The sequence below is a fragment of the Oculina patagonica genome, chromosome 13, assembly GCF_052425735.1.
Source record: "Oculina patagonica isolate OP01 chromosome 13, crgOcupat, whole genome shotgun sequence".
Lineage (NCBI taxonomy): Eukaryota > Metazoa > Cnidaria > Anthozoa > Scleractinia > Oculinidae > Oculina > Oculina patagonica.
The window spans coordinates 14868057-14886610 of NC_135770.1; the positions used below are offsets into that span (position 1 = coordinate 14868057).

The 18554-nt window shown below is 39.4% G+C and overlaps 1 protein-coding gene across 2 annotated transcripts; it reads left to right on the forward strand.

The window, feature by feature from the left end:
* The first annotated feature begins 1844 nt into the window (after nucleotides 1-1844).
* On the forward strand, nucleotides 1845-16290 carry LOC144634295 (uncharacterized). Of its 2 annotated transcripts, XR_013567180.1 has the most exons (7): nucleotides 1845-1999; nucleotides 6622-6723; nucleotides 7251-7388; nucleotides 10929-11006; nucleotides 12338-12476; nucleotides 15782-16186; nucleotides 16252-16290. XR_013567180.1 is itself a non-coding variant. In XM_078493213.1 (6 exons), the coding sequence occupies exons 1-6, from the start codon at nucleotides 1979-1981 to the stop codon at nucleotides 15856-15858; spliced, it is 555 nt and encodes a 184-aa protein (XP_078349339.1). In that variant the 5' UTR covers nucleotides 1845-1978; the 3' UTR covers nucleotides 15859-16290. The 2 variants fall into 2 exon arrangements, 1 of the variants encoding a protein (XP_078349339.1); XM_078493213.1 differs by having other exon boundaries at nucleotides 15782-16290.
* The last annotated feature ends 2264 nt before the right edge of the window (nucleotides 16291-18554 follow it).

Below are 18554 nucleotides of genomic sequence, written 5' to 3' on the forward strand. Positions count from 1 at the left end.
GGTAGGGCATTGAAGGTCACGCATGTTGATTGGCCTAAAACAGGTCATCTTTCATCACCCACTTGAAATTGTCTCAATGGAGGAAGGAGAATGGGACGGAGGAAATGTTTTAAATTACTTGCCACTTGAGGGATTAAAATTACGTGCGTTATACGCGTTTTCCATGTGTTTAACTCAACAATAAATCATCGTTTAGACCACAGAGCAAAATAGAATTGCTGCTCAGTAATGACCAGTACGACATATAATTGAAAGAGTCAAGTTTTATATTATGCGTTTTAAAAGCAAAACGAAAACAACTCTGATATGTCTACCTTTAAAGTCTTCAAAAGCAGTTAAAGTGCCTTTGACCTTTAATACTGACGGCCGAGTATCGTATATCGCATGTCACGCTTAAACATAACACACTTCTTGTTGAACAGCAGCAAAAGGAAATAAAACGCTACTGGGTATACGTCTAAAAGCCTTAGGCTTTCTTGTTAGCTAAAAGAGTGGTTAAACATTAACCACCCGGTTTCGAGCTACTAAGTAGCTTCTTGTTTGTAGTTTTTTTTTGTCGGTAGGGCATTGAAGGTCACGAATGTTGATTGGCTTAAAACTGCTCATTTTCATCACCCACTTGAAATTGCGTCAATGGGGGAAGGGGAATGGGACGGAGGAAATGTTTAAAATTACTTGCCACTTGAGGGATTGAAATTACGTCAGTTTAACTCAACAATAAATCATCGCTTAGACCACAGTGCAAATTAGAATTGCTGCTAAGTTAGAAATAACCAGTATGAGATATAAATGAAAGAGCAACGTAAACAACTCTGATATCTCCACCTTCAAATTCAAAGTCTTCAAAAGTGATCAAAGTGCCTTTGACCTTTAATACTGACGGCTGAGTATCCTATATCGCATGTCATGCTTCAGCATAACGCACTTCTTGTTGAACAACAATAAAGGAATTAAATGCTACTGGGTTCGTCTAAAAGCAGGCTTTCAGTTGTTATCCAAAATAATGGTTAAACATTAACCACCGGTTTCAAGCTACTCAGTAGCTTCTTGTTTCGGCGTAACGCAACGGTCGCCATGACACTCAAATTACAACACTCACACAGTGCTGAAGGTTACACGGTCGATTTCTCCCATAAAGCTTGGGGCACCTGTGGTTACCAGTGAGCAAAAATGTTGTCACGTTTTTAGTCAGGGCCGTGCATCCGATTTAAAATTTTGTGAAGCAAAAATTGTCCCGTTATTCGCTTGAGCAACCCAAATTTTGTCGCCTAGTGCGACAGGAACACTTGTTTGTCTTTTTGTTTGGTTTTAGAAAAATAGATCCAGTTTATAATAGATCCGCCACCGCCCCTCGTTCCACTCCCAGGGGGGTACTCCGGCTTGTAAATGACGGGGATGATCGAAGGAGTTTTTGGGGTTTGAAACTTTCGATTCCGGGATTTTTTTGGGTTGGAAAATTTGGCAAGTATTTTTTGGGGGGTGACTTTATTCAAATAAGGGTCAAGTTTTGATCTAGGGATCTTTTGGGGGGTTATGTTGTGAGCCCTAGGGATTTTTTGGGGTCTGGATTTTTGCCCTCATTCGAACATCCCCGTCACTTAAAATTAAATCCCAAGTACCCCCCTGGGAAACTCGAACATTATTGCCCCTCCTGGCAATTTAGGGGTAATTTGATAAGAGATTTTTTTACGGGGTTATTTTTGGTCCAGGGATTTTTTTGGATAATGTCGGAAGACTTATTTTTGGGAGTACCCCCGCTGGGGTTCTACTGCCGAAAGAACGTGCAACCGTGACAACTGCTGTGACACCGACGCTGTGACACTGTGCGTTGTCTTGCACTGGGAACGAGTTCATCACTCCCGTCATGTCGAGCGTAAAAAGTGGCCGCAATCAACCTCTAGGCCGCGTGATACATGTCAGCCTTGTTTAATATGTGAAGGAATAACAGAATTATATCGCCAAAAGTTGATTATAAAGCATGAATACTTCAAAGCCAACGGTATGTTTGAGCTAGTGTCGATGTTGATGTTAAGAAATTTGGGATCATTTGCATCCCATTGAAAATGAAGTTGAACTACAGATGTAGACGACTCGATCTGATAAACTTACATGCTTATAAGTCACTTACCTAGAAAGAGCAACTTACATCCTAAGTCTTACTTTCTAAATATTTAACAATTGGTTCAGCTCTAGCGTGCTACATATATGGAGTTATAGATGCACGCGGGAAGTTTGGAGAGCACAAAAGAAGCGGAAGAGTTGCTCAAGGCGATAGCCGAGAGCAGTTCTTGCTTCTTGAGCTCAGCGCGTGCTGCCTCGTATTCGAGAATAGTTTTGATAAACGGTGAACGGACTGCATTATTCATTTCAAACTTTCAAATTTAATTTGAATATTGTAATCATCCGACCATAGCCCTAGCCTGAATTTCAGACACCCCTCTGTGCTCGCCTGCTTTCCAGATGCAGAAGGGACGTCTGAACACATTTGGGCCTAATGCCGTCCGGTGACGTCACTACCCGAAAACCGGGTAGTGATTTTGATTGGTTGATTTAAAAATTATTTGCATAATTATGTGAAAATATGACTGAATTTTACAGCACGAGGATTGTAATTTGAAAACGTTTGGAAAGAGTTTGAAAGAGTTCACCTTCCCAGAAATGAATTTATTAGTCATTTACCTTGAGTTTATGTACTTTATTAGTTTACCTACGGATGAAGAATAGTAATGGAAATCGGTGGGTTTTAAGTTGGCGGCATTCTTCGCTTCGACATGCAGTGTTTTGCCAAATTTATAGTATTCTTGTTTTGTCAACAAAGCCGCTCGACGCTTATGTCCTGCAGCCTCGACGAGCCAGTGATTTCTGAACTCAGTGCCCACAGTCAAGTAGGATATGGATATTTTTGTATTGAATTCCGTTTCTTGATGCCTCTGTAACCGTCTAAATTGATTCATTTAAGTACTCACGAGTGTGTTGTATTTGTCCGCTGCGTAACATATCATAATAAATTGATCGCTAGATAAAGCAAATCAGTTCAGATTAAATCGGTTCCCTAAATGAATATAGCCTGCAGTCGATTAAAATCTCATTCATTTGTCTCAAGTTTTCAATAGTTTACTATTAGAACAATTTTATACCCTGTAATCCTTTATTGAAGCGATTTTTCTTTCACAATTTCATGGCCTCAACAGAAACTTTTCCGCATGAATTAAAACCAAAGTGTAGTGACGTCACCAGACGGCATTAGGCCCAAATGTGTTCAGACGTCCCTTCTGGCAAGCAGGCGAGCACAGAGGGATGTCTGAAATTCAGGCTACCATAGCCTGAGAGTGACCTCATTCAAAATATCATTTATTTTTAAAGAGTTCGCGTGCAAAGTTTGACATCATTCACTATGTTGTCATTTCTTCAGTCATTTCAGCGTACATCCTCATCCCCTGAGGCTGTGATCCTTCTGGTCAGCTGTCCATGGCCAGTGCTGACGAGAAGGATCACGGCCTCTGGGGACCAGAATGTTCAGCATATTTTTTATCCAAATTATTTGTTGATTAACAGAAGCTAGCTCTTCTTGAAAAGGGTGAAAACATACTGGAACTGGCATGTTCAGATTGCAGGAAGGAAATCATCTCAGATTTTTTCCCTCAGTTTTCTTTTTTTTCTTTTTACAAATCGAATGACTTTTTAGTGATCCATTTTTATAGTATTCGTGTAATTTTATGAGAAGTTTCAGATTTCATAGTTTTTATTTTTTATTGTAAATATTGTAAATAATAATCTTTTATATATTTTAATAACTCTTTGTAAATTTAGTTTATTTGGAAGACGAAGAGCCACTCTGTGGAAGCTCTTCCAATAAAGCCGTTATTATTAGTATTATTATTATTATTATTATTATTATTATTTTGGTAAGGCTGGTTTTCACGCTATGATTGGTCGGCCTAATTCTTTTCTCAAAATCGGCCCGATTTCTTAAATCTGTGGCACTTCAACCATTTTTTAAAAATCGGGCCAAGTTTTAACTGTGCACTCATTTTCCTGTCAAATCTGGGCCAAATCGGGCCAAGAAAACATAGCATGTAAACCAGCCTTAACTTACCAATTGCCATTTTTTGAAGAAGTCTGTGCTCGAACACACAATCATACAAGAATCTGTTTACGCCATCAAGTTGAAGAAGTGTGCCATGGAAATTCAAAAGGAGGATGACTACCAGAAAATATCCAAATACATAGTTCAAATATGTGCTCTGTCACCACGGGTACCCCAAGCTCTATGGGAGATATAGACCATGTGACCTTTGCTCAGCATTGTGTGAGTGTTGTAATTTGAGCGTGATGGCGGCTGTTCCGTAACAGGGAAATTATTAGGATTTGTATGGGAAATAATGATATTTCCTACTTTAATTAAAAATGTTAACATGTTTTTAATAAAAATACCTGAAGTCCTCTGTCTGTTGTCATTTTGCCTATGTGGTTATAACAACAGACAGAGCACTTCAGGTATGTTTTTTTTTTCATTAAAAATGTGTTAACATTATTAAATTAAAATAGGAATCATTATTTCCTATACAATTCCTTATAATTTCCCTGTTACGCAATGGCCGTCATTATAACGCTCAAATTACAACACTCACAAAATGAGTAGATAAAGAAAAGACTAAGTAAATGGAGCTTGGGGTACCTGTGCCATCACTCAAAGAATTGTCTAGTTCAACATTTGGCAATGGTCCATATTTCAAAGGAGGTCACACTTGGGCTTCGGTTGGATATAATTGCAATATTCAAATCAAATTTGAAAGTTTGAAACAAATACTGTTGTCTGTTCACCTTAATCACAACTGTCCTCAAATACTAGCTAGGTGGCACATGCTGAGTATTTTGATTGTACTAGTGCACAGCTAAAAGCGTAAACTACCGGTAATTGTTTTATAGCATTGCCAGTGGCAATTTTCTGGTTTAGCGATTTGCTCATGCAAGCTATCAGCATGCTCTATTGGATTTTAGAATATAGCCGCTGTATACGCGCGATGGAATTCTAGCGGGCATTATTTTTAATAGAACATAGCTGAAAACTATAGAAGCCCGGTACCCCGGATGTGCGAATTGTTTGTCGAATTTCGCTGAACGACTTCGTCGACTTCGCATCTATTCTCTTGTTTTGTTGTTTAAATGATGCTTTAAAGCAGCGAGTTTTTATCAGAAACGTTTTACCTGCTTAAATGGAAGTAAGACAGTGCCAAAGGAAGCGACAGATGAAGAAAGAATTTTGAAATTTTTGTTTTTCTTTGGAGTTGTATACGCCACTATTTTGCCGTGAACTGCCCGAAATTGATTGGAAATTATTTAGCAAAACAAGCCGGACTCTAGAAACGCTTTGAGGTAAGAAACCTTTTTAAGCCACAATCTGAAGACAGAATATCCACTTTTGTTTTTTTTAAATCAAAATAAGAGGCGATTTGAAAAACTTGCTGCGAAACGAACGCATGAAAATTTTTCATTTGAAAGAAATTGAAGTAGGCTTAACCAAATTGAATGCGTAAATATTTCAACTAGATTTGTCGGCTTTGTAAGAATTTTTGGTAGTTGGAGAAAGGACTATATAAATAGGAAATATGAATGAAATGGTATCTTGGTTTATTTATAAAGAAGCCGCCAAAGAAAAGAATAAACTAAACTTTCACTTTTACCAATGTTGCGTGCGTTTGTAAAATACCGCGAGCGGCCGCAAGTCTTGTAAGTTCTGTGCTCTTTTTAATGCTATATTCTAAACCCACAAGAAGATGTTTTCCTATGTCCTATAAGAAAATAATGCACTTTTGAGGTCTAGAAAAGCAGCTGAATGCCCTCGCCTGACGGCTCGGGCATCCACTAGCAGCTTTTATAGACCTCAAGCGTGCATTATTTTCTTATAGAACATGGAAAACCATCTTCTAGTAGGTAAATGGTGCATGCCTTTATATACTGAATTTGATTGTGCATGCTCTGATTGGTTAACTCAGAGGTGACTGGCAAAGTCAGTCAAAGTCAAAATGGCTTCCTGTGTTGCAAAAATGATTGAGTGCTCTATACAGTCAAACCTTGATTATCCGGACTCGTTGGGACTAGGCTAAATATCGGCTTGTCTTCCACGTCTCAATGACATTTAAACTTGTAAGCTTTAAACGCTACACCAAAAGACCCACTACCAATTTCTTTTCCTTTTTTCGAACATGAATGACTACCCATTGAAACTCGCTAAATAGCCCTCCATATTGATCTCTTTAAACCTAGCTTAAAAAGTGGGTATTTCAAAACATGCCATAATACCTATGCCTGACAACCACTGAATGTACACCGAACATCGATTCATGAATGGAAGTTGATGAGTAAAGCCTATGCCAGTGTTTCTGGAAAACGTTAAAAGAAGGCGGCTGGAAGTCTTTCTCCCATGCTTCTACAGTCACACTATACCTTTGTTGGGGTTACTTTTGCAAAAAAATATTTCCAACCAAAGGCAGGTTTGTCTTGTCAGTGGATTTTCCTCCCATTGAACAAGATTGACAAGTTTTCTAGCAGTAAAACAGTTCCATAGATGAATATTACAGTTGTGCTCTTTGTAACATGTTTATTGTTTCAACCATGCAGAAAGAAGGAGAGCTTAGAAAATACAAGAATTTATGGTCTGGCTGGGGAACAAGGTACTTTAAGCTGGAAAGAATGTACCTACATTACTTTGAGTCCAAAGATGTGAGTACTATATCCTAAGTCATATTTAGATATTAAATTATAATAAGGCTTCTATATCATCTATTAATCACTTTTCCTTGTCGAAGCTGTAAAAATTGGTATATATACAATCTAAATCAGTACCAGGGACTCAATTCAAATAATTACCATAAATGAAGGTGAAGAATATTTTACACTGACATTTAAACTCTACCCCTGAACCCAGCATCCACCTGAGACAACAATAAATATTTACCTTTCAAAGATTTAATTAACTTTACAGTGTAGTTAATTAGGAATGTAATAAATGTTGAATATCTCATTCTATCAAAACATACTCCATTATTATTGTAAAAATGAAATTTTTTTCAAAATTCTTGTGCTTGTATAATTTAAGAGCCAGTTAACATGGAATTAAAAGAGTGCTGCTAACCTCCTGTAACTCCCTTTAGCTTTAAAGAACTCAGAAAACCAGGGAGAACTCTGAATTAAGCTTAAAGAAAATTGTTAACCCTTTCATTTATAAAGCCCTTTTATTTATTCCACAGGCCCCAACCCCTGTAAATACAGTCACCAGAGGAGATATTAATGCTGTTAAGTTATCTACATCATTCCCAGATAGACAAAATGTTTTTGAGGTTCATACAAAGTCAGGGGTTGTCTGGTACTTACAAGCCACATCAGCAGTAAGTTGCACAGTCTGTTCCCAAGTTTCGTTCTTTTGTTACAGTATGTTTGGCAATAAATAAATTATGAATCAGTAAATGACAACATTTTAACTTTTATCAAATACATAAACATATGGCATAGTAATTTTCATGCAAGGAGTTGCATTAAATGATTGTGCAGTAAAGAAACCTCACAGTTTGTTTACCGCAGGTTTTCTTTACAGTACTTATGGATGTTAAAATTGATTTAACTACTATACAACTACTAAGTGCTACAGCTGACAGAAGCCCCATTTAATGTTTTTTGTCAGCTGAGCATTTCCTATGAGAGGTTATCTTGTATGTTTCCTTATTTCAGTATAGTTACCTTGTCGATAAATGATAAGCGAAATGGTGACTTGGATAAAGTGAAAATAAGTGGAGAAGTGGTCTTCTCCAACAGAAATTACCAAATGCTCCAAAATGGCTTGCCACCAAAAACCACCTTTAGCAATTCCTAAGCAACTGCTCTAGATCTGTAGTTAAGAAGGACCCCCTTAACATGACAACTTGAGAAAAAGACACTCAGGTAATATACTACCCTGGACAAAACAATTATTATGAATATTTTTAGTTGGAAAACAGCAAACAGTTAACAAATTGACATCAGTTTTTTATGCGTCTGTCCTGTTATTGATGATAAATTGCGTCATAACATTGTCAAAGTGTTGTAGATTCGCGAGCCGCCAGGCGAGCAGATCTCGTACAACAAACTGCGGATGAAAGTCCACCACAAATCTTGGAGGTTGCAGTTTACCCATTTCTGGGGCTTTGCAGACCAGGATGCAAGGGGAACCCCATTGTGCATGACTTGGCTGTATTATCTTGAGCTTAAGCATTTGCTCAATTTCAGTTCCTCTGGGCTTTTCTTGTATGGGTGACGATAGATGGAAGGGGGCATCAGCTGTGTCAATTCTGTGCCGGAACCCCTTAACAGCTCCAAGTGGACTACCAGGGAGGACAAATGCAGTAGGATACTGACTGATAAGTTTCTTAAATCTCTTCATGATATCTTCATCAACATTAGAATACTCTGTGCCATCTAAATCTAAGGCATGGAATATAGCATCACTGTAGGCAGATGAGTACGGGTCACAGGTCAGCTGCTTCTGCTGGAGGAAACAGTCAAATTCTGGTAGGGCATCACAGAAAGGAGACAATATGGATGATTTGAGACCAGAATCTTCCATTTCTTTCACTTGGACTGAAAGTTGCCATTGCTTTGGAGCACAAAAGTCTAAGTCACAATGTTTATGTTCAGTTTTCAATGTTAATGTTCAGTGGAGGTTGCACGAAGCAGGTGGCTGCTGAGTATTTGCCCAAGTAAGCCATCTATTTGCAAGTTGTTTTGCAGTAGTGTCAGCTGCTTCTTCAAGAACAGCATCAGCATCCTTTGTCATGTCTCTAACATCTCCTAGAAGGATATTCTCAGGGATACTTGTCTTCTTCAACTTAGATTCTACTGCCAGTGTTGAGCAGTATGTGATGTGCATGTCAAGAGTTTCTTCTGTTAGAATTCAATCTGGTGTTTCAGCAAGGTCTATGAGCTGAGCATTGCAGCACGGATCACTGCTAGGGCGTGCTGTTTCAGGTATCACATGACTTGAGATTTGGCTGACATCAAAGGGACCATGCACTGAGAACCTTAACACCTGGTTGAATGTCTTTAACCTCAATCCAAAGCAGTTGACGCATTACTTGGTATACCATTAAAGCTGCCAAAAGGGTGACACAGACTGTAACAAAATTAAGACCATGGTGAAGGGACTGTGAATGCTTGTGAACACCCAGTGGTGGTGTTCCAGTAAGAAGGCATGTAATACTGACATGTGGCTTCTGTGCTGTTGATCGACTTTCACATGATGAGGAGCTATTGGGTACAGAGATGTTTGCGAAGCCTTGAAGTGGACTGTCGAGAGAGCAGTGGACCCCAAACTGCATACTTGGATGGTGAAAGGTGATGGACGGAGCATAATGATCAACCAATGCTTGAGTCGCATGAAGGTGGTTCTCTCCAAAGAGCATTGGCGAGACGAGACCTGGAACTACGAGCATAGTAAAGACAGTTTCTGTTTTATTTTCCCATGTGATGGACATTTGCATAGTGGCAACTGCTTTAAGATTAGACTTTGATTTCGCAGAGTTAACAGAAATGGGTTCTTTAAGGGCACAATACTTGAGGTCAGGTCGTTTGGATGCAACAAGATCAGCTTGTACTTTACTCACAAGAGATACAGAACAGCAACTATCCAATGGCAAGGGCAGTCGTTCACCTGCAGATGTAACGGAGGTCCACAGAATATTATGCTGACATAACTGAGTTTCTGGCTTTGCTGAATGTGCAGGGATGGTAACAGCAGGCAATCTAAATAATGGAGTAGATGTTGATCGTTGAGGCAGTGTGTGGAGTTTGAAATGATTAGGTAATCAACACGACTAGCGGCTTTCGACTGCCTTAAATTCTGATGTTTTAACAACAAGCTGCTGAGCAATACTAGACTTGACTTTAGAAATAAACTGTGAAATAACAAAGGTAGGACAATCTTTCGCAATCTTTTCGCCAAGTTTCTCCAATTGATGCAGTAGTTTCTTGTATTTGAACGCAAACTGTTCCACTGACTCACCACGCTCTTGTTGAATGGTGCTCAACTCAGCTGCTAATCGGTGGCACTTGTCTTCTTTCGATTTGCCAAATTCTGCATGTAATCTTTCGTACAAATGTTAAGTTGGTCTTCTACTGCTTTTTCTGCGTAGCCCTCTGTAGTTTTAGCTATTGACAACACAGATCTTGGCCAGTCGCCAGCACACTGTTGTTCCAGAAGCAAGAAGGGTGTTCCAGCAGAAAGATGCAATGTCTGCTGATTGAATCGCTCAAGGAATTCAGAGATGTCATCTTGTATCACACTATCTCGACGAAATGAAGGAAACTGCATGGAATGCATGCGAAGCCTTGTGTATTAATGCGATGAACGGGTGCTGAAACAGCTTTGGCCATGTTACCGACTGTTTGAGTGATTTGAGTAACATTTGTAGTCAAATCCTTTTCAACACTGACAAGTCCAGCCACGATGCCTTGTAGTTATTCTATTGTTGCTGGCATGATGAGTTCGACGGCATTTGGATTTTCCACCACTTGTAGACGTATTTGCAGGGGGAAAAAGAGTGACCACAGCAGAATGAGCTAACACAACTTTATATAACTGTAAACAAAGAAAAGCTGACAAGACACAACTATAAATGAAGATCTTGGTTTGCTCGACTCTCGACACGCTCGCTCCATGTGCTCTCGTGTCCCCTGACCATGTTTGTATCCCATAATTCCACTACACTAGATCTGCCACTGTCAGTTTTGTTCTGCCTGTGTAAAATGTTCTAATCTGTTGAGTTGCTCCTTATCATTGTGGCGGGGGAAATTTTGTGAGAACTATTTAAAATAAACCCAATTCTCAATTTTTTGCCAGTGTACTATTCATTGTGTCTTTAAAAGTGCAGTTGAGCAATGCAGGCTTTTCTCAACAGGAAGAGATGGTGTCTTGGATGAGAGCTTTAATGCCAAGTTATACAGATCAGTACACTGTAGATGAGCAGCATCAGCAGGTATTACATGTGTCTGACAGTACACACACACAGTAGAATTCTAGTATGCTGATGCAAAAAATTAAATAAATGTGACAATCTTATTGGTTGAGCTTCTCATAAAAATATATCAGCCATAAGTATACAAGTTTGTGCAAGCTCAGTTCTAATGTGTGCAGATTATTTATGCAAAAATGATATGAAATTATTCAATTGGAGGTGCTTTAGTGAGAATTCTACTAAAACAATTAGATTTATGAAAAATGTTTGGCCTGCCTCCAGGGCAAAATAATTTTTGAATACTGGCGGTTTTGACCGCCAAATATTTTGCTCGTCATGTCCTTTTGACAGGTCAAAATATTGAGTATTTACTTTGAAGCCTATTCTGCCAAAAAAGCCCAAAGCGTATGCTAAGCTTTTTATCGCTTTTCCATTTCTTTCGTTCCCACAATGCTCAGGCCGTTCCGTCACCATGCACCTTCCGGCGGGCCGCCGTGTACCACCGTAGATGCGCGATCAGGTGTTGTCCATGGGCGCGGCCCACCTGAGACTGTGCGGTTTTCGTTCTTCTTACAGACGTGATTTTCCTTTTTTTAAGCAACCGCCACCGGAGCGACCTCCCGACACATGTGACTGCAAGTATTAAACTTGTTTTTTGAAAGTGTGACGTGAACGCTTGGCCGGACTGTCCGTTGACCGGCCGTTATTTTGAGCCCTGTGCCTCAAACAAAAGCTACAATTTAAAATAAAATGTTAAAAAAATTAACAAGCCTGGAACTTTTTTTAATGTTTAAATTTTGTATTTCTCTTGCTTCTTTCATGATAAAATTGATGAGTTTGTGGTGCAAGAGTAGAGCCTAAGGGTAGAATAAGCTTGTTCATCTTGTAAAATTTATAAGACTTATTGATTGTTGAATGTGCCACCATTGATACAAATCAGAGAGTGGGTTGCAATTCATTCGGAAATAAGCCATGTCCAGATAAAGGTCATCTATGGATTAACGAACAGTAGTAAGTTAGACCTGCTGCTAAGTATGTTTAAACATAGTTTAACTTTTTTTACTGATTTAAAGTGTTGGCTTTTTGTGATCAAGTCTGGATAGTGCAAAGTTAAGTTTCACTGATTTCAGAGTTGTCTGTATATCCTTGTCATGATTGATTTCATTGCAACAATGTAATGTACATCATACCAAACCTCAATCACAGTAATAACTGGTGTAAATTTGACATCAATTTTATTGAAAAGCTAAGCATTATGTATGTCTTAAATACAATCATCATCATCATATTATTATTATTATTATTATTATCTAGTACTAGGAAATAACCGTTTGAGGTTTTGAACATTTCAGGTTTCTCAACCAGTAGAGCCAACAGCACCTCCACATGCTGTTTTGAATCCTCAGCAGGGACCTTATAACGGACCACTGCCTCATATTTACCCCAATCTGTACAGCCCTGGAGCCCCCCTACATGATCCTAGTGTACATGGTAAGAACTTTCCTGAAATGTGACTATCTCTGACTTTACAGTGCTTCCATCAAAAATGCAATTAGCCCCCTATTTTTGGTCCAATATAATTTTCTAGTTTTATACAATGTATAGGATCTACTTATTAGAAACTAGCAATGGTATATTGCAATTCCTGAGTTTTGATTGGTTAACAGACAATGGTATATGAGCTCATATACCATTGACCAGAAAAATGGTATCTGATACATGTCAACAAAAAGAGCTGGGGAGCTCAAATATTACAACTCTTTGGGCGTTTTTTAATAAAACAATTATTCCACTCGTGCTTGTTGGATATAAGATGCTTATAGCCAACTCAGCGCTATGCGCCATGTTGGCTATCTACCATCTCATATGCAATGCACGCTTATGGAATAATTATTAAGTATAATATATGTAGATATACAGACTTGAGTATGGGAAGGGAGAATTCAGTACAACTAATTGCCACATAATTCTTGGATCACCATATATAACTTTCCTTTTACTGTCACAACCATTTTCTCAGGTTTTTTCTGACAGATTTATTCTCACTCAACGTTTTGCTGCAACTCACATTCCTCTCTCCCTCGTGGGTTTAACCAGTGTAAACCGGTTTTGAACTGACGTCACTGAAAGATGCAAATGTCACGTACACTTCAATTTCCAATCGGACACTCTCCCCCGTTTGATGCACACAAGTGGAGTAAATATAATCACGCACCTCCACCATTTCAAGCAATCATGAACAGTAAGGCTCATGCAAATAACAAGATTAACAGTTCTAACAGTTCATAAACCCACTACTCATTGGGACGGTCAGGGATTTCTCTGATCTGCTGTGCAGCAGCTAGTGCCACTTTTCCTGGAGTGAGCTCTCTGGCTTGAGGATTGAGCTGTACTCGATGACTCAACTGTATGTCTTGCATGTCGCATGACAGCTGTATTGCACATATATAGATGTTGGATCAATTTCACTTTCTACGGTTGCACTCCTCACTCCGGTTAAGGTTGTTTCTTTCCGTCAGACTCTTTATGTGTTCTGTGGTCCCCCGGGCCCACAGACGACATATATATTTCGTTCTCTTATGTAGGTTCACATCCTCCACTGAATTTACATCCTTATTTCTCTGGGAGAAGATTAGACTGACCATACAGTAACCACATGAAGCTCAACATCATCTTCCACATGAATGAATGATATAGGTGCTTATGAAGCGCATTTACAAAGCTCAATGCGCTTCACAGTTAGAATTTTATTGGATGAGACCGGACCTTTGGCAGCCGCTATCCGTCCATGTGTATGATCTCACCCACCACCCAACCCATAGAATAGAACAGACCACAACACCGGAAACTCCATGCCCTACTCTTTACGATGAGTGTGTGGGTTCTTTAACGTCCCCTGCTGATTGTAACACTGAAGATGCAGGAGACGGGGCCTACGGTTTATCGTCCTTATCCGAGAAGACTAGAACGCCTAACCATTTGCAGATGTAATTACAAAGGCAGCACGTTCTCCTCAATTATTTTAAGACCCTGAGTGTTGGTCCGGTCTGGGAGTCGAACCCGAGACCTCCCGCACGGCAGTCCGGCGCTCTACCAACTGAGCTAATCGGTCGGCGGTATACTTAGGATAATGGACAATTATTGACGGCCGCTTCCACATCAAGAACCACTTCTTCAAGCTTATCAAAAGTAAGGCTGGCCTATCTGATGGCTGTGCAGAAATCTTGTTTTATCAACTCCAACTAAGCATTCAAACTAACTACCTCACCATGGTTGAAACTGTCAAGGATGTTATGATGAGCGAGATAGTCTTGTGTCGTCTCATCCCTTGAACCACTTGGATGCTGCTACAAAACTCCATAATAGAATATGTCTTCGTAGGTCACCCCCGTCTCGCAATGAACTATTTCAAATACTTGGTGAAACCCTCAGTGGTCTGGTCAGTTAGTTACTATAAATAAACTGCTCTTGTCAAAATTCACGCAAGCAGTGGTATGTATACCTTGCCTTCCTTCTTCTTAGAAATCCTCTTGACCCGCGTAATCCACACCTGCTGCTTGAAAAGGATATGACCTCTCGTATGATCCACCGGTACGTCTCCAGCTAGTGGATAATGGAATCTTGTGGCATGGAATTTTTTTACACCAATAACAGTGGTTGATTGTTGATTCCATTCTTCGCTAGCTGCTGGAGAGGGAGTATCCAATACTCCCGTCTAAAGTTCCATAGTAATGCCAACTCCCTCTGTGAAGAGTCAAGATTAACTTGAACTTGAACTTTATTTTTTTGTGTTTTTGATAAATATGGTTTACAATATTCTTGTCCCCGCTACTAGTAAAAGAACTAATGTGGGGAGTCTTGCACCATTTTCTCTGATAAACCTCCACTGGGTGGTGAGAAATGTCGTTGATTTTTTCATCTGCGTGTGTAAATTCTCTCGCCATTCTTCTGAAGGTTAAGCCTTTGTTGGTTAGGCCCGTAGGGTGGATGCTGTTGAGGGTGGCTCGTTTATTTTTTGGGAGGTATTTTTGAGCGCAGACATCATTTCTGAGGTGGGATGCTGTTTTCCTTCAATTTGCTTTCTGACAAATGCGCATGCTTTTTTATCCGCTAGTTCTGATTGCCGCGGGCGCCACGACAAGGATGAAAAGCAAGACGAAAATCAATTAAAAAAGATTAGAACTTCTCGTTATAGTGCCAAAATGTTGCGTCTTCCTCCAATGATCCTGGCAAGGAAGGCAGTCGTCCGACTGGTCACAGTCTTTTGATTGTTTTGTGTTTTTTTTTTTTATCTTTTCAATCCCCCCCCCCCCCCCCCCGCTTCTCTCAAATTTACCGATTTGGGTTTCTAAAGTTTCGTCTGTAATGAATGGATTCCAAAACGCTTCCATGTCTGTGTAGTAGTCTGTGTGCCTTGTGGATCCTCCCTTGTCATCCACTAAATTCACTTCGGTCGTGCATCATTAACTTGATCTTAATGTGGGTTTTATACGGAGTTATAGGCTTCCCCTACCCTGTCACCTTGAAAGAACATTTTCCGCGATCCCATGTCCTTAAGCACATAAATGAGGTATTTTATTGATTGTTGCCAGCATGATGTCCTGATGAGGGTGCGAGAGATCCGACAACTAAGACAATGACAACATAGATGTGAGTTACAGTTCAACTCGTATTATATTCAAAATATATTTTTGTATTATAGGTAGTCAGGCATGTTTCAAAAATTACCTTGTTCTTTCATATTTGCTTGGTATTTCTTACTGTAAGAAATTAAGTTGAGTTTTTTTTTATGACAGGAAATGCAGAGCACAGTCCTCCACCCCCCTATGAAGAGAATTTATATACTTCACCCGTACAAGAGAAATCAAGTTGAAACAATTCCAAATGATTTTGGCTAAAATGGATCAGTTGGCTAAAATGCGAGCTTGAGGGTGCCATGCATTTGAGCTGGACAAGCAGTTAACGTCGAATATTTGGCACACAATGATCAGTGCATGCGGAACAGTACCTGAATGGGAATTAAAATATCTGTTTCGTTAAGTTACACGACATCACAACATGATGGTTCTGATGGCTTCTACACCACTAGGAAGTTAAAGGTCTAAAGCGAAATAGAAGAAAAATGAATAAACGAAAACGATGTCAGTGAGTACGATGAACGAAAACGTTTCAACGAAAACGCATTCACTTAAGAGGGCTTTGTTAAACGGCCCCACTTAAGAGGCTTTGCGAACGGCCCAAGGGTCGTTGGAGCTTAGAAAGCCAGATATAAGTTTAGTTGGAATAAATCCTTGAACACAGATAACTGTGCCACTGGCGGCTTGTTTCAGGTGTCTGTTAGCAATTATTATTGTTTCGTACTTTTTCTACTACCGATCAATGTGTACAGTAATGATTCGATTTAGCGAAAGTCCACATTTTTAAGAAGAAGAAGGAGAAGAAGAAGAAGGGAGAAGGAGAAGGTGGTCGTTTCCCATAATCAGAACTGTCTTGTTACCATCAAATCAGTGATATGCGCCGTGTTTAAGAAAAAATGACCACTGTGGAACTACCACATTGAAACTGGCAGTGCTACAAAGCTATGACTGGAAGAGTTTCCCTATAATGGCGGAAACGGCGGATTTCGAGGGAAATGTTTAGATTCAATTTAATTATTCTCCTTAAAACTGTACGTACAATAGTTAAATATATCAATATTAAAAATAAAAAAATAAAAATATTGTTTTATTTTTATTTATTTTTTAAGATAAATTAATTAACTACAATATTTACAGTTTTAAAGAGAAGAAAACTTTCAGTGGTGCAAAGCAGTTTTGTAACTATCTTTTCTCCTTCAATGCGAAAATGAAAATTGTTTTTATAGTTTTATGCATGTTGTATTTTTAACATAAGTCGTGAAAATGTTGTGATACATCTGGAATATATGCACCGTAGTAGATGATCTTTGACTCAAACATTTTTCATTCTTATTGCGACTTCGTTATCAAGTCAACTGGTGCGAAATGGCTGTCGATTGTCAGGTTAGCCAACGACTGGCTGATCAGTGTAAATCATAATCGCGACATTAAATTCATGGAACTGCTGTGGCGAAAAAATTTATCAAGAAACTCTCTGGAAAGCATTTTGGAATTGATAAAGTGACACTTGCCTATTAAAAAATGTCGCTATGGCTTCGTCATCGGCTTGATTTTTAGTGTAAAAATAGCTGTTAATTACCAGGTTAAGTACTGATCTGCTGATCAATGCGAATAATCGCGATATTGAATTCATGGAACTACTGTGGCGAAAAAAATTCGTCTAGAAAAACAGTCGAGAAAACATTTGGGAACTGATAGAGTGATACTATTGGTCATTTAAGGTTCGTCATCGACTTGATTTTTAGTGTACAAATAGCTGTAAATTACCAGGTTAGGCGATGATCAGTGGAAATAATAGCGACATTAAATTCTCTCAAGTAATCTGGTCCCTACTGAGTTCATTTTTTTGGCTATAATTATTCCCAGGGAATTAGCAAGTCAGCTCTCTATAAAAGCATAACATGTTTTAAGGCATAAATCAGTCCAAGATGCAGTGCTCGAGAGCACGTTTCCCTGCGAGACAACTAAACAGTCGAACAATAAAGAGCGCGGCGTTGTGCTATTTAAGCCCAGTGGTTTTCAGAACGCTGGAATAGCGTGTGCCGAACTAGAGATGCCTGTGATAGCGCACTACGAGGTAAGTTTCTGATATTGCGATTTCAAACTTGTTCAGCGTCTCTTGGGTGTAAAAACCAGAAGCAGATCATGCAGTAATAATCTTATGCTTTGTCTATTTCGCAGGCATGAAGAATGTAGCGTTCTTTTTTATTGCCAGTAGTACGCAAAAGTTGAAAAAACAGCGAGATAAGAAGAAATTTATAAATGATCATGACGAGAATGAAGATAGCGATGATGAGGACGAATATCCAGAATTAAGTCAGTTAACGAGTTCGACGAGCCAACAATGGGCCGAGAGTCACGCATCAATTATAAACCACAAGCTTTGCTCAGCTGTGAGCTACTGGATTGTGTCGACAACAGTCAATGGTGCTCCACGCAGTTCCCTTGGTATCCATCGTGTTCTCTTGGAGTACAACGTCGACGTATTTATAAATCAGGTAGCCGGATAATAATAAGTAGTAACTAGCTTATAAGAAGGCAGTGAATCAAGCAGTGAAAATGTGACAATTCAAAGGACCATTCCAGTCATCAAAATTAGTTTTGCCTTGAATTTACGCTACGTCGGGCTCCCTTAAAACTTGACAGTACTCGGAACGACGGATCACTTGTTAGGACTAGGTCAAAGTTGCTCACCGCCTTAGACTAGACTTCAATTAACTGGCAACTGTTCTGAATTTTAGGTCGCTTGTCACGAGGGGAAAGAAAGTGGCGCAATGAAAGAGCTGTTCAAAGCCCTTAAAGACCACAACAACACCTTCATGGTGGAGTTGGTGAATTCGTCTTACAAACAGGGACGGCGGAGCCGGGGGGCTGGGGGGGGGCTTTATCCCCCCACTTTTTCCGAAAAAATAAAGACTTACTAAGAGAAGAG